Raw genomic sequence first — 17,093 nt, 5'->3', positions numbered from 1 at the left:
CACCTTTTTCATGTCATTCACAAGAAAGCCAGAGAGAAATGCCCCTTCAGTGCTCCTAGAAACGAGACCTGATTTTCCTCTGGTCTTTTCAGCCCCATCATCATCCTAGCTTGTTTACTGCATATCCCTTAGTTAAGAAACTTGGATCAATTAGTAATGACCATACTGTCTTTCCTATCCTCATCACTACCATTTTTCTCAAACTTCTTGTATTGTTTTCCAGCAACTACATAGCATATTCTCAATTCCTAGCATCATAAGTTAAGGCCAAGATATCAATTTTCAAAATGGCTAGACCTGCTACAAATGCTATGACACCAAAAGTGGATGTTTTTGCATTTGGAGTCATATTCTGTTGGAGTTGCTTTCAGGAAAGAGAGGCGTGGCAATAAAAGACGGTGGTGAAGTTGTTATGTTGTGCAAAAATATAAGGGAGGTGTTGAAGGATGAAGATGAGAAATTGGAGAGATTAAGACAATGGATGGACCCAAAATTGGAGGACTTACATCCCATGATGACGCGTTGAGTATGGCAAACTTGGCAATAACATGCACTGAGAAAGAGGCTTCTGTAAGGCCAACAACGGCAGAAGTAGTCTTCAACATCTCTATACTTGCTCAGTCGATTCCAAATAATTAAGCTGGAATGCTGGATTTTGTGATAGAAGCAGAAAGTGTTGTTCATGCTGTAGTGACTCCAGTTGAAGCTCGCTGACGCTGACTTGAGTGAGGAGAGTACTATGATTTTATAGTTCTTAATTCTCAAACTTTCAGGCCTCTAAATATTCATGTATGCATCTATTCTTTTCAATAACTTGCTGTAAAATTCATCTCTATTTCTTTTTGTTTGTTTGGATTTGATGACAATTAGGTTGTTATTTTGTGAATGGCAATAGTATTATTTGACAAAAAAAGTGAGTATAAGTATCTTGCAAAATTTTACACATACATGATGAATAAGAAGAGTACTTATTGAGATACATAATTATTTGAATTTCCTACTAGATCTATTTTACACAGAAGTCTGCATTTTCCTGTTTGCATCCAATTGTATTTTCAGCACAGATGAGAGTACTTGAGGCATTCTGGGTCTGTCTTCTGGTTCTTCAGCCAAGCAGACTAGACTTAACTTTATCCATCTCACTGCAAACTCCATCAAGTGCTCTACATTCAAAGTGGGATCTACTAGTCCAACAGGCTCAACTTCTCCAATTCCTTCTTCCATTACTGAAAATATAACTTCTGAAAGAAATACTTCAACTCCATCCTCAGTAAAAACAGCTTCTTTTCCTGTTACTAATTCCAGCATAATAACCCCAAAAGCATATACATCCATTGCAGGTGTCACCAAGCCATATTCTATATATTCTGGTGCCATGTAGCCTTTTGATACCTGTGCAAACTTCCGAGATGAAAAGCCATATGTTTCCTTCTCCGCTGATCTTGCGAGACTAAAATTTGCAATCTTTGCCCTTAAATCTCTATTGAGAAGTACATTGGTACTTTTAATATCCTTGTGCACATAGGCAGGACTGGTGAAGTTGTGAAGATAGTGAAGCCCATTGGCAATGTCCAAAGCAATCTGAACCCTGTGCTTCCATCCCAAAACTTGGGGACAACTTAGCCAATCTCTTAATGAACCATTCTCCATGAACTCATAAACAAGGTAGAAATCCTTACAGTGTTCGCACGCACCCAAAAGACTTATTAGATTGAAGTGGTTGATCTTTTGCAGTAACTTCACCTCCTCACTCACATCTTTGGTCATCTTTTTTATGGCTACTAGCACATTTCCTTTGAGAAAACCACTATAAACAGAGCCACCCAACCAGTTCTTGTTGCTGAAATCCTCTGTAGCACTTTCCAATTCTTCATATCTATAGAGTTTCAAACCTGCATCAGCTTTAGCAATGGAGACATATAATTCTTCTTGCAAATCTAATTTCTTTTTGGATTTCCCTTCAGTATTCTTTTGACAACCCTTTTTCCGGCAATAGAAAACGACCACAAAGATAATCAAGCAAAGGACTAGTACAAGAACTCCAATTCCTGCTATCCAAACATATACTTTCCTTGACCTTGCCTTTCCATGAATGAGACTAACCGGAGGAGATTTCAGTGGCGGTGGGTAGTGGATTCGGGTTTGAGAGCTTGAAGGCTCTACTGGAAGTGGAATAAGAATTGTTGTAAAGTCAAACACAGTAGGATCATCTTCTGTAAACCAATTGGCAAGTAGGACGCTCTTTTCACTGACATTAAATCTCTCACTAACTTCGGAGACAGAGTCATCCCAGCTGACCAAGTAAGTCAGCAGAAATTTAGTACCATTCAAAGTTTGGTTTCTTGTGGGACAAGCACACCTAAGTGGTACCTGCAACTTCAAACCAGGTTCCACGCTAAATTAACTGTAATTGTTCTGGCTCATCAGAGCATCACAAGTAGACAAACCTTGATATGTGATGTTTGCTATTGTAAAATAGGTGTCATCGATGCTCGGAACTAAAATAGAGGTTTTGGCCTCATAGTACTGACCTGAACAAGAACAGACCACTGGAACAATCACCTCTTTGCCTGGAGGCAACAACTGTGTGTTGTCGGAGATCATGTTGATTCGGGCAAGCTCAGATGGGTCTGAAGATGTGAGGTTTGAGATGGCGGAGAGCGAATTGTAAGGAGGTTGAGACTTGAAGATCAAGAAGGACTTGCAGGACTGCTTCTGACCATTGCAGGTGTAAAGAAAAGCCGCGGATGGCCCTGCATCATCAGTGTTATTACAGTCCAGAACCGAGTTTCCGGCATAGCTTTGTTGAGCTTTGAGCTTTGGAGTGAATAGCAAGAAAAGTACGAAAACAAGTATAGAGCACTCCATCATCAGCTTAATTTCTTTGTTGCTGAGACTACTAAACAAGTACTGATAAATATATAGTCTTTGCCAATGATAATGTCTGCAACATCAGCATAACCGCGTCCATGTATTGGATAATAGTTTTGTGCTTTTGTTGACTAGTTCATCAGTTGGGGAAATTTCTCCAAATTCAACCCAGGTAGGACCCAAATTTAACTTATTTCATGGATTTTATTCTTCTTTATAGAGAATATTAGTTACCAGCGTCTAGAGTACTCTAGGGTTTAGAGTAGATATATATAGGAGGAATCATGCACATTCATAACAGTGCTCTTAGACCAAATCTATATGAATATGACTGAAGAACCGCTTCTAGAATTCTTAAAGACGTCCCGACTAATCCATAGAATACGGTTCAATGCCTCTTGAGATTAGCAGTTTAAACTTTAAAGAGTGCAAGGATTAGTTAAGGCAATGCTATTTTTGATCGATGAATATCAAGTAGCTATACATGTTGAGGCATATACAGCAGAACTAATTGTATAACATACTAGGTAAACATTATTGATTGTTGTTAATGTGTTGTGAACATCATATTCATAAAAGGCCAAATTTTTATGAAAAATATTGTCTATCTATTACTAGATCGCATTGATTCTACATTATTAGAAATGATTGTTGTTTCACCTTTTTGGGCTCGCCTACGGTATATTAATGCACTGATACATTAAGTTGACTAGTTCGATATAGAAGTAGACTAGCTAGCTTGATACAGAGGTAGACTAATCTGAGATAAGTCAAGCTAGTCTACTTATGCATGAAGTCAATCTACATTCGTATCAAATTTAGTCTACTTGATGTATATATTAATACATTAATGTACTATAGAATTTTCCCACCTTTTTCTTGTGAATGTAGAATGTATTTATGAGTACGATGAATATCATATCTAGTTTCAAGCCAATTGTTGAAATTAACCGTGTATCATATCTAGTTTCAAACTAATTGTTGAAATTAGTATGTATGAGTGGCGTAACAACTGCTACCCTAAATAAAATATGAGAGAAAACTAAAAAGAGTAGCCAATTAGAGTTCATCCTTTGTCATGTTAAATTGAAGAATTGCAGCATTGATATGGTGGATTTTTCACTTGAGTGAGCGAGAAATTTAGTAGCAAATACATTAAAGCCTTGAACTTTGTTTTTCTTTTTTATTAATTATTTTCGATTTTAGTTGTTTAATTTCAGCATTGAACTTTGAACTAGATGTGATATTATCAGTGTCTTCTTGTTGTCAATAGGGTGGTGATTAATCCTTGTACGTGGTCTACTTGTTTTGGGATACAATATGGAAGAGGATGACATAGTTGTTCTTAGTGTTGGCGGCAAAAATCTGTCATGATTCTTGGGATTATGTAGCTCAAGTAAATGGGCGATTAGATTGGTTAGGGGTTGGGCTTGCTATGTTACATCCCGTACCTAACTTCACCTGTTTATTGGTCATTTGAATGGTAAAAAGGGTAAATGATTACAAACTTTACTATTTACCTTTGTTTTGACCTATTAAGGTGGGCTCCAAAGTTGACTTTTTCTTCCATTCATATTTTTATGAAACTTTCTTCCCAAAAATTGTAGAGGGCGTTAAACCGAGTCCGTGGACACATGACACACTCAAATCGGAGTTTGTATGAGGAAGTTATGATCTAAAAACAAAACTTACCTTTTTTAGAAACCCTTATATAATAGGTAGTTACCCTTGGTAACTTTCTATTTCAGTTAAAAATCACCAAACCCTAATCCCAAATTCTCTTGCGGCGACCCGAACATCATACCCTACCCGACCCGAAGATCCAATGGATTCTCTGCTATCCGACCACTTCCAGACGTGGCATTGACCGCGTTCAGCGGTACAGGCAAGAAAATATCTTGGTACAGGCACAACAACATAAAGCTACGCAGGTTGTTGGGATGGCATCAATGGTAGCTATGAAAAGCCTACAAAAGTACTTTGTTTGAGAGAGGCAATTACTGCTGATGAACTACGTGATGATGAAAAGTACTTTGAAATATTAGAAGACATGAAGCGAAATGCAACAAATTTAGAACTCTGTTGAATGTTGTTTTTCCACATCTAAATCAAGATGAAGAGGTTTTAGGTGTTGGAAAGGATATATGATGTGTCTTTGCAAACATCTCGAGTATCAACACATAACTTGGACCGGATTCATGTGATGTATTTCTGCAAACAGAATATATGTATTAGCCTAGATTCATTAGTTCAGTCATTTTAAGAGATTGTTTGTGAGATCCATTTTTTGACAAAAAAAAAATTATTAACTCTCGTTCATCGCATCTATTTTTTGACCAAAAAAAAATCACTCTAAAAGACTCGTTCATCACGATGTGGTTCTGAAAGACTCGTTCATCACCCAAAAAAAAAATTCACTCCAAAAGACTCGTTCATCACTCCATAAAAAAAAATTCACACCAAAAGACTCGTTCATCACTCCATAAATAAAAAAATTCACTCCATCAGATTGTATGAAATATTTTGCTTTGTGATGGAACAACAAAGATTTGAGATTTCAGACAATGTTTGAATTATGAGGTTCTTGAACTACAATGTTTCTTTTATCCTAATTTACTTTGCAATTTATACTTTCAGTCCAGCCCTAGATTCGAAAAAGAGTGCCAGATGTTTCGTGAAATTGACAAGGAAAACTTGCTAGTAGAGACTATTGAAACGAACAAAAATATGTAGCAGCCACTAATTACTTCATCTGCCAGCGATGAAAGAATTTTAGAGAATAAGAAGGGGAACAAACGTTGGGCTATGGGCCTGGTCCAACTCAACCCTAGTCTCTTTTGTCTGACCCAGTTTGAATAAGAAGGGGAAGGAAGGGTTGGGCTGTGGAGTTTGGGCCTACTGTTTAAAATTTTTGTTGCTATTTTTGTTCAGTTTTTTCCTTTGTTGCCTGGAGGGTTTCCAATTAATTAAGGAAAAGCTCCATAATGATGATTAGCCCATATTGGTTATTTATTATTTACTGTGAAATAATGATACATATTGAAGAATTCCATAAGTGAATAAGTTTAGGGTTGGAAATATATAGTACAGACAGTACTGATACAATCAAATTCTATTAACTCTATCTATACAAGTGATCAAAGATAAATTAAGTTAATAGATTTTTTTTTTCATTACCTCAAAATAAATTCTGTTAATATGTTAATATATATTCTGATTGCCTAATTCAGCTTCTTATGTTTCTCTGTTGATCTTTTTTTCTTATATGAGTTTATTTTGAGATATGAATTCTTTGTTCTTTCTTAGATACAATGCAGCCTCTGCCTCTCACCTGGGAAGTACCAAATAGAGAGCATGTCCTCCAAGGACTACATGCTTTTCTTAGCTGGTATCGCAGCAATATTCGTATCATGTCCTCCATCGCCTCCTCTTTCAATCAAAAATGTTCCAACAAATTTCAAGTTGAAGACCTCTCTCTCTCGGAGATAGTAGTGAGGATTCAAGATTATAAAAAGGATATATCAGAAGGTAAGGAACTAAATTTGATTTCAAGAGGTCGCTCCAATGTGATTTTTTCCGGCAATCATATTTTACTAAAGGATCCAGGTGTTCGTTATAAACCAAGAGATCGTAAGAAAGACATCATCCTTCGTCTTCTTGACATTATTCTCATGTTTTGCAATGGACATAAGCGCTACACACTTCGCAGCCTGTATTATATGGATACGAAGCTCTTCGAACAGCAAGCTGTATCTGACAGTGCTTTGGATGACATTTGTTGCATCATTGGTTGCAGCCGCTCGAGTCTCAACGTGTTTGCCTCTGACAGAGGTTATGTGGGAGGTGTCCTCACTTTTAGGCTAGATGATCACCAATTTGATTGTCGTAGGATGGGACCATATGGCCAACCAATCCCTCCTTTTATTGATGATCAACTTAATGATGTACAGACTCATGGTGCACTGTTCATATTATATGTGGAGAAGCATAGTAAGGAAAAGCTCCATAATGATTATTAGCCCATATTCTATGGTTTTTTCCTCTAATATTGTTGTGAACACAACATTGAAATGACAATATCTCAAACACATTTTTTCTTTGGATGTTTGCTATACTCTTTTAAGGGGATTATGATACTTTTTCTTAATAATCTTGCTCATATTTTGGGTAGCAAGAAGTTGAAAGTTCTTAGAAGCTATGGTAAAAATGACAAGTAAATTATGAATACAGACTTTGTTTTGCACATTGTAGACAAGAACGACCATAACGTTAATCTTGCCTTTATGGATGCCATCATCACCTAATTAGACACATAACAAGCGAGGAGGGTACCCTATGATTTTGAGTGGAGAAGAATGACATGCAAAGTTGAAAGCATATAAGATGTTTGATGTGGCAAATGAGTTAGTAGACTTGTGTGCAATTAAGAACGATAAGGAAATTCATTGTATCAGGAGAGCTGTCTCTTACACTACGGTCTGGTTTGATTCGCAAAAAGGAAAGTAATTTTTTTTTTTTTTTTTTTTTGACTTTGTTAAGGGGAACCCAAAGGCTTCCTAGGCCTAAGATAAACCCCTTCGGCGCATGTGAAATGCTTCAACTGTGCATTGCAGCACAGTGCCTGGCCACTTTGACAGCTTCGGGGTTCGAACGGAAAGTAATTTCTTTGTCTTTCCCATGAGAAGAGAAATGAAATTTCCGAAGAATTTTCCATTCTGATGTTTGGTAACATAAGGAAAGTTATCCGGAAAGTTATTAAAAAGTTTGTAATTAATGCAAAGTAATGTGTTGTGAGTAATAACTGTAAGGAAAGGATGGAAGAAAGTTTGTTTTTTCTTTGGAGTATGGAATGAACCATTCCCCCCCCCCCCCCCCCCCCCCTATTTTCTTTTGTTTCAGGAAAATATTTCCTTTCATTTTGCATTACAAACGCAAGAAATGAACAACTTTCCTTTCTTGATGCTTACTCTTTATAAACCAAACGAGACCTACTAGTGTCTTTAATGATGTTGTTATTCTCATCCTTCACCATATATATGATGAGAAAGTCCATAAAGATATGGAGGTGAAGACACTTGAAGCTACAAAGGAATTGGATGACTTTGTACCGTGTTATGATTCGTTATTTTAAAGTGGTGGAAAATTTAGTATTCCCCCCTTTAGCTTAAAATTTAGTATTCCCCCTTTAGCTTTTAGTAATGAAGGCTTAATTTCCTATGAGGATGATGTTGTAAACATATGCTCTCTCGGAGTAAGATATAAGCTTCGCTGCTTGAATGTTGGCAACACTTTTTTGATTAATCCAGCTAACTTTTATTGTGCTGCATATCGAATTAAGACAAGAAAAGTACTTACATTTCATTTGGGCAGTCATCTCGGTCGTTAAAAACTCATAAGCATTTGGAATAGGAGGTTCTAGGATAGAAGCAATTAGAGTACTTTTCATAGTAAATCATCACCAAAATGATTTTGGATTTCAAAAATGAAATATTCTTTGAACGTTCCATCTCTAAAACTCGTCTTCATCGCAAATTATTTCTAAAACTCCAAAATATAAGAAATTGTTTTTGTTATAGTTATCCTTTTCTACACGCTTATCATGCTGTTATGGGAGGATACCACAGATCATCCACATATATAGTGTCCTACTATGTTAGTAAATCATATGACATGCTACACTTATTGCCAAAGATGCAAGTCAAATTATTTTTATCTTTGTCTTATAAAAACAGTACATCAATTTTTGGATACAAAAATTTTAATAATATATTCACAAACTTTTGTTTGGACTTAACTCTATAGATTTTTTTTTTTGGACAAATTAACTCGATCTCTCTAGTAGTTTTTTTGAGAGAAAGGAGGTCATCTTTTATTGAAATATAAAAGTTTAAAGATTACAAACTTCAGCTGCTAAAGCAGCTTGTAAAAAAGAGGGTGCTGAAAAATAAAAAACCTCATTTGGAGCTGACGTACAAGAGGCTGCCATAAGGTGAGCCACCTTATTTGCAGTCCTTTTGGTATATATGAACAACCTACATGTTTGGGTTAGCTGCCAGAAGGACACCCAAATCATCATATATACGTCCCAGAACTGATGTATTAGGCCCATTCTTCCTGACCAACTGTTGCTGCACCAAAATAGAATTAGTTTCAATAATAGCTAGCAAGAAGGACTGCTCCACCACAAATTCCACTGCCTGCTTACATGCCTCTACCTCTGCACGCTCTGGAGAGATTATGCCATGCAATGGCTTCCCACCACCGGCAAGCATAGAACCTTGCCAATCTCTTACAACAAAACCTCCACTTCCTTTCGTAGTTGCATGGTTATAAGAACCATCAACATATATTAACCTTGAACCATCCAATTGGAGGAGCAAACCACCGAGTCACCCTCACTTCTCTAGGACCAGTTCTACCCAATTTCATGTTATGAAATCTGAAATCCTGTAGTCTAGAAACTGTCTAGTAGTTAAACAAAAGTTAAGACATCATTTCTTCAAATTAAGATAGGGTGGTTCTAGTTGGACCTCCAAATTTGCTATTTGGACCTCCTATACTTAGTACACCTCTAATTTACTTTTTAAAATACTTGAAAAGCTAAGTAAACCTCCTTATTTTTACCAAAACACCCTTGAACATGAGATACAATAATCTGTTACTCTAGTTTTTATCTCTATCTTCAACCACGAGAATAAGAATGAATCAAAATCACATGATATTGCTCTCTTATGAGTATGTCTCTCCTCCATCAAAATTAATCAGAGGGTTGGTTTTTGATCTTGATATTTTGCTAGAATCCCTTTGAATTTGCCAAAAGAAGGATTTTAAGGGTTTTGCCGTTTTGGGTTGGAAGATTGAGTAATAATTATATCATAATATTTAATTAATTTAGTTTAAGAAAATTCCAAATCAGATTGTTTTGAATTTACTTTTGTATTAAATGATGGGTCATGTATAGAAATTATTATTTTTACCTAATTGTTTTAGGTAAATTATAAAACTATATGGCAATATAAGGAAATTCTAGAAAAAGAAAAAAATAATTTAATTAAATGTTATATTTGTAGAGGTGAGCATCTCCAACAATGATAGCTATCTTCATAGCTAAAAGTAGCTAAAATTAGAATATAACTAGTTGAATATTGAGTTATGCTCCAGCAGAATACCTAAATCTCAAGTTAAATTTAACTTTTAGTTAAATTTCTCTTTTCTCTAGCTAAATATAGCTAGGTCTTTTAGCTAAAGCTAAATTTAGCTTTTGTTTAGCTACTTTGCTGGAGATCAAACTTAGCCTAAAATTAGTTAAATTTCAAATTTTTTTTGAAATAAGTATTCTGTTGGAGATGCTCTAAGAAGAGTAATTTTTTTTTTTTTTTTCATTTTTCTCACTTTGTCCTTATTTGTAATTTTTTCATATGACTTGACAATAATCAAATTTGGAGGTCCAACTAGGTAACAATAATCATCTCTGTTTTGTTCCTCGAAATACTTATAATATTCTAGTCTATTGAATGAATCATTTTAGTAACTTCACAATCCATGTAAAATATTGGTAATGTGTATCTCTGCCCTATTTAACAATTTTTTTTTTCTAGTAGCAGTTGATAGACACTGTTCCAATGGCCTAAAAAGAGATGTATAATACAAAACTAAACTCAATAATTTGTCACTACAACATGAAGAGAATAGTAGTAGTCGAAATTTTATCTGAGTTGAATGAGATCTTATCCAGTTTCTGTACCATCAAGAACTACCGCTGAACCTTGGTAGCCTGAGGTGTTGCTTGACAATTCCCAAGTCAGTGAATTACTCATGGTTCTTGAGAGAAACTGCACCATCTCATTCATGTCTGGGCGAGATCCTGGGTTTTTCTTCAAGCAACTATCAATCAACCTGATCACAAAAATAGCAAACTCTTGAGGATAATTCTCTTGCAAAGCAGGATCCATGAACTGCCGCAAACTCTGTCCTCCATCGTCATTGTTAAGCAAAGAGTTCAGTATATCAGACAAGTGCACATTTTGTTCAAAAAGCACCGCAGCCTCTTTTCCGGTGAGTAATTCCAACATGAGTGCTCCAAATGCGTAGACATCAAGCTTTGTGGAGATCAAACCATTTTCTAAGTACTCAGGAGCCATGTACCCTATCGTTCCAACAATGTGATTCGTCAAAGAAAAGTGACCGTCTTGCGCACCAGCTGACCTTGCTAGACCAAAATTCGCAATCTTGGCCCTGAAATCACTGTCAAGAAGAATGTTACTGCTCTTTATATCCTTGTGGACATGAGGAGGAGTGGTGAAGCTGTGCAGATAATTAAGCCCTGAGGCCACATCCAACATAATCTGCACTCTTTGTGTCCAACTCAAAATCTTCCCATCATTGTCTTCAAAATAAATCCAATTACTCAAGGGTCCATTGACAGCGTACTCATATATCAGATACCAATGACCATCATTAAAGCAAACCCCGGAGAGACGAATCAGATTAGAATGGTTGATTTTGTTTAGCAAATTGATTTCTTTGGACACATTCCCATTCATTTTCTTGATTGCAGCCACATCCCCATCAAATATGCCGCGAAAAACAGATCCTTTGATCAAACAACTGGAGCTGAAGTTCTCTGTTGCACTTTGCAGTTCCTCAAATTTGTAAACTTTGAGGGATAGAGCCATGTGAGCTATGTCTCTAGATATAGACTCTAAAAAGTCCTGAGATTCAGAATTTTCATCCCCTATTTTCTGTACTGGTTTCTCAAGCACCTCAAAGCTTTCCGATACAACAACTGTATCAGCCTTCTTCTTACTTCTTCTGCGGAAGAATGTGAAGAAGATGAGGAAGCCTATTACCAAAACAACACCACCTCCTCCAATAGCCCCAGCAACTACATAAACCCATGTTTTCTTTGAGTTCTTCGAGGCAGCTGGAGGGACAGCCGGAGGTGATGGCGGTGATGATGAAGGTGGCTCTATGGTTTGAGAACTAGATGGAGGGTTTTTTAAAGGAACTAAGAGTGTGGTGAAGGGATAAATGTTAGGGAATTTCTCTGAAAGCTCATTGGCTTCAAGAGTCCTTCCTGTATCTGCATCAAATCTATCACTAATCTTTGAAACATAATCACCAGTTGTTACTAAGTAACTCATGAGATAATTGATTCCCATATCAGTTTGGTTCTTAGTGGGACAAGCACATCTAAGGGGAACACTGAGTCTAGTACCAGTATACAAATTCTTTGTGGTGAGATTACTGTTCTGCTGCATCATAGCTTGACATGTTGAGAGGCCTTGAAATGTATTGTTTCCAATTACTAAAAATGTATCACCATGAACAACAACATGAGATGTGTTTAGCTGATAGTACTGACCTGAGCAAGAACAGGTGACTGGAACAAGCACCAACTGGTTTGTCGCAAATGTTGCGGACTCAGAAACCGAGTTGATTTCTGCAAGCTGAGATGGGTCAGAAGCCAACATATTGGCGATGGAAGAAACAGTGGTGTAAGGAGGCTGTGATCTGAAGGTGAGGTAAGTTTGGCAACTTCTGTTGAAGCCATTGCAGGTGTATCCAAAAAGGGATTTCGACACGTTTGGATTGTAACAATCTGTGAAGGCTTGTCCTTCATAAGGCTGCTGAGCAAGGATCACAGAAATGCAACAAAAATTGGCGAGAATGATGATAGATGAAGTGAGAGGATGGAAACTCATTTTGCTTGATTTGAAAGTGTATGGAGGTTGATCAGCATGGAATATATTCTGAGGTTGATTGGGTCTCAGGAAAAGGACTAATCTAAAATGGAAGCTATGAAACTTCCTGGTAAGCAAATCATGTTGAATTCATGGTATTATGTAATACAAACAAAGCAGAGTTGGTTGGACAAGATTGGCTAGTTGACTTTGTCTTGTTGGTTGGCAAGGTTCCCATCATTAGTGTTCCTTGTATAAAGTATGAGCAGAATGGGATTTGAATAATTGATTTGGTACATCATGGATTGGATTCGTGAAATAAAAGTATGTGATCAGAAAATTTAATTTTTGAGCAGTGCTGATCAAGTTACAATAGATATTTTTTTTTTTAAGAGTGAGTTTGTTTGAAACGCAACCAATAAATAAGAACTTCTTGGTGACAACATTACGGCTCCCCCTGTCATCGGCAAAGGGTTGGCTGAACTTGAACGAGAACGGTCATCATTTTCACAAGTTATATTAACCTAAGAATTACAGTCTTGTCTTTTTTCACCCCCTGCAAAAGTTACAGCTTATTACAGGCCTGATGGCAACTAGAGTTGCCTCATTGAGATTGACAGTAGTCGCAAGATAACTAAATATATGTGGCAATGTTCTCCAGCGAGACAATTGGAAACATAAGTTGCATTGTAATTCGATAGTCTAACAATATCAACATGTTTATGTTGCTAGAGTAATCAGACAAAAGATCAACCTAATAAATAGTCCGCACTAACATTTTGACAATATAAGCTTCTTATGATTCACAGAAACTTGGTAAGAGAACCTTCCCGAGCCACTAGCCTACTCTAGGCTCAAGTGTCAAAGCAAAGTTGTCGGTGCAAGTCTGCAAACGAGTTCATACCACAAAGTTTCAGCTCAGAAGTTTATTAACTACTGGAGCTTCAGACTAAGCAAGGATTAGGATAGGCGTTCTCTACAGGCTGCTTCTTTGAGCATCTGACCCAGCATGGGGTATAAGTCCCCAAAGAATACATTCTTTGCTGGTAAATAACATATATTAACATTACTGAGTCCGCACATGCACCAGAAACGATTTAGAATGTACTGATTGTTTCAATTTGAACTCCATTTCTACCAAGTTTCTGAGCACAGATACAAAATTGTAAAGAAAAAGATAAATCCTATACTAAGACAGTATGCAAAGCAATGACAATTGCATTCACAATTACTAAAACAATCACTAAAACCTCCAATTCCTTGAATCGCTGTTATGACAACTAGAACTCCAATAATTAGACAAAAGATGCCACCCACAATACCATCACGCAGTCCATTAGCCACCCAAGTAGGTGTGACCACAAATAGGAGAAAACGAGAAACTGCATATATATACATAATTATCAGAAAGTGAAAGTCTAACATAGCAATACATTCATATAATAGGAATAAAATGAGAAAAAGATAAAAGAAACCTGGAAAAGTTTGCGGAAAGAAGAGGTTTGCAGAAACAGCAAGAAATGAAACCCAATAGCCGAACTGTCCCCTGCATACTTTGATTCGTAAGCTTAGTGGATATGTGGTCATATACATAAAACAGGAAGTCTAAAAGGAATATAGCAAGCACCTCAGAATTTTAAACAACACTGTCGGGAAGCTTGTAAACAAATACATTACAAGAAGGTTACTCTGCATGCCTGATCTGCGCCCTGTTCGGTTCAAGATTAGCAAAATTCTGCATAAAAGTGTAAGATTCACAAAAAGAGTGAAGTCAGAGATGTATTCAAAACAGAAAAACTACATTTGAATATTGAGAGCAACTCAAATGCTAGTCTATCTAAAGGTCCTAAAGAAGCAATCAATCAAACTGAGAAGCTTTTGAAGACAACAAAATTGCGGAAAAAGGGATCAAGTGAACAATATGCAATTCCAACCAACACACTATCATCATTAGCACTTCCAATGAACAATTGAGGATATTGCAACAACAGTAAATTCTGTTATACACACTACAAATCATATGAATTTCACAAAGTAGTATGCCCTCTATGTTTGTTGTACCATTTTAATTAGTTAAACTCAATAACTTGTGCTTCAGAGTGTTTGATGCAGCCACCAGTAGTCTACAAATTCAATTACTACACTGCACACAAATCATCATACAGGAAGCTGATCACGAAGACAAGTTCAAATCTCATGATTCAGCCATGCATGGGTCATTCTAATAAGAAACAAGACCTAGCAAATCAACAAAAACCCAACATATTGGACTGAATTTAGCAGTAAAACAAAACTTCATGAGGTGGGCACTAAATTTAACCAGCTAGAAGGCATAAAGTAAAAATAAAAATGAATAATTGGGTAGTGAGGGAGAGTGACTAACAAGGCAAAGATGGTTCCACCCCATTGAAAGCTATCACGAGCTCCACTGGATCCAACTCCTCCTCCTTCAAACCCCATGAACTCAGCAAAACCCATTTCCAGCTTCCTCAGACCCTTCAAGATTTAAACTTTGTTTCACTTTTTTCTTGGCTTTGTGCTTTGTTGAGTGTGTGCTCTATTCCCCAAATTCTCCCAACAGCGTACGAGTTGTTGGGTCTACAGAAGGACTGGAAGGTCAAGAGTTCGGCTTTCGAGGTCTCCCTTTTGTCACGTGTTTTCTTACCTTACCCATGGGCCATGGCCAAACCACACGTGCCGGTCATGCCTGCAAGCCATGTTTAACTGTTTTCGCACGGACGAAAGTTTTTCTCGCGTCCCGTTTTGGGCCTCGTTTTATTTTGATCCAATTCCAAACTCAAATAAGTCAAATCTTTTGTTCCAATTTTATCGTGATGTCTTCGAATGAACCATGTTTTTATTGTTACTATGTTCACTCTTGGTGAGAAACAAATTTTACATAAGTCTTTTTATAATTTGAAGCATTAATAATAGGGTGCAGTTATTTTCTTTGTTCACCATACTTGCTCATTATACCATACATTTTAATTTCAATTATTAAATTTACTTTTCTAACCCATTTTTTCTTTCCATAAATATACTTATATGACATACCCAATTATAAAAAAATTAACAAAAATATCTCATTTAATTTACCCCAATAAAAAGTATATAATATTAAATTTTCCTAATAAAATCACAATTTGATTTACTTTAATTTTTTTAGTTTTTTCTTTCAGTTTTAGTGTTCGTCTATTTCAATCCATGTCAAAAAATTAGTAAGCTAATAACTATGAGCCACGAAGAAATTGTTTTTTTTCCTGTTTTAAATTTGTACTTTCGGTGTTCACAAAGGGATAGCAAAGATTTTGATGAAACACTAATGATTTTGTGAATTGAATAGCAAATTAACGATGAGGAGGTAACAAAAAATAAATAGTAATAAATTCAAATTTGGATGGAGAAAATGAGGATTGAAGTTATCCAATGAGAAATTAAATAGTATCTGTAATTCATTACTTGGTTATGTATTTAGTTTTCCTTACAATTTAGATTTTAGAAAATTAGTGTACTTATTAATCATTTTGCACTTGGGTAATATAGTTTTTTAATAATTCAAATGTTTGTAGGGTGAATTAAGAAAATGGTAAGGTGGGTATAGCCTCACACTTAATAATATTACCTTTCGAAAAAAATACTAATACAAAAATCAATCAAATTGAATTCACATTTAACCGAAGAAGATATATCAATAATCCAATTGTACCAAACAGAAGAAGATGCATAAAAAAAAAACAAAAAACAAAAATGGGAATTTGAAACAAAACCTCATAACCCTAGTAGAGCTCCGCTATGAGAAACCAGAAAGTGGTGCACGCAAGGCGATCTGAGACGGCATGGCTTTCCGAGTTTTGGCCTGGAATTGTCGGGGAATTGTAGGGAACTACAGGCGTAGGGCCCTGATCGATATTATTAGACAAGAGAAGCCACAAATCATATTCCTCTCTGAGACTCTATGTGATGCTAAACAGATGGAGACATTATGAGTTAAGGTGGGCTTTGATAATTGTGTGAGCCAAAGGGAGACGATTCACGTGGAATCGCCATGTTATGGATGAACGATTCCTTTGCATGTGCGTAACTCCCACGAGTGAGCAAAAAAGGGAGGAGGAAAGATATTCTACTAGGCATTTGGATGTGTCAATTGGAGCCCGGGGGTCGGTGGATGAATGGAGGCTGACGAGGATATATGGTTACGCACAGACTGGGGAACGAAGGGAGACCTGGGCAGGCACGGAACCAGGAATTAAATTTGAGGTGTGCTAAATTATGTTTAAAAATTTGGCAGATTCTACTTCGTTTTGATGGTATATCTCAATTGCATAACACTTGTCAAATGATCTAAGAGCTTTAGAAGCACCCAAACCTCTCCACGTATTTTTTCCATTGAGTCCACTATCTATCATGTTTTTCAAGACTGAACTAGTTGAGTTGTACAATTTCATCAAGTTCTTGATAGAATAATACCTTGAACTCCACTGAGTAGCTCCAGCTCTTTGCAAATTGCATGTCTGGTTAGCTCACTTTCCAGTTTCAAGT

General features: G+C 36.5%; 3 protein-coding genes and 1 pseudogene across 3 annotated transcripts; 1 reads left to right on the top strand and 3 right to left on the bottom strand.

Moving 5' to 3' along the window:
- Nucleotides 1-907: 907 nt before the first annotated feature.
- LOC133727303 (lysM domain receptor-like kinase 4) lies at nucleotides 908-2,916 on the bottom strand (annotated as a pseudogene).
- A 3,266-nt stretch (nucleotides 2,917-6,182) lies between these two features.
- On the top strand, nucleotides 6,183-6,890 carry LOC133706421 (DNA topoisomerase 6 subunit A-like). Its single transcript, XM_062131983.1, has one exon. It carries the CDS (start codon nucleotides 6,183-6,185, stop codon nucleotides 6,888-6,890), a length of 708 nt encoding a protein of 235 aa, XP_061987967.1.
- Nucleotides 6,891-10,360: 3,470 nt separating this feature from the next.
- On the bottom strand, nucleotides 10,361-12,789 carry LOC133718963 (lysM domain receptor-like kinase 4). Its single transcript, XM_062145802.1, has one exon. It carries the CDS (start codon nucleotides 12,573-12,575, stop codon nucleotides 10,599-10,601), a length of 1,977 nt encoding a protein of 658 aa, XP_062001786.1. The 5' UTR covers nucleotides 12,576-12,789; the 3' UTR covers nucleotides 10,361-10,598.
- An 861-nt stretch (nucleotides 12,790-13,650) lies between these two features.
- On the bottom strand, nucleotides 13,651-15,180 carry LOC133727302 (cold-regulated 413 plasma membrane protein 4-like). Its single transcript, XM_062154896.1, has 4 exons — nucleotides 14,938-15,180; nucleotides 14,182-14,289; nucleotides 14,030-14,100; nucleotides 13,651-13,936 (listed from the first exon to the last, which is right to left on the bottom strand). The coding sequence occupies exons 1-4, from the start codon at nucleotides 15,030-15,032 to the stop codon at nucleotides 13,689-13,691; spliced, it is 522 nt and encodes a 173-aa protein (XP_062010880.1). The 5' UTR covers nucleotides 15,033-15,180; the 3' UTR covers nucleotides 13,651-13,688.
- Between the last annotated feature and the right edge of the window lie 1,913 nt (nucleotides 15,181-17,093).

Source organism: Rosa rugosa, chromosome 1, assembly GCF_958449725.1.
Source record: "Rosa rugosa chromosome 1, drRosRugo1.1, whole genome shotgun sequence".
In the NCBI taxonomy this organism is placed as follows: Eukaryota; Viridiplantae; Streptophyta; class Magnoliopsida; order Rosales; family Rosaceae; genus Rosa; species Rosa rugosa.
This window is presented reverse-complemented; position numbering and strand designations above follow the sequence as displayed.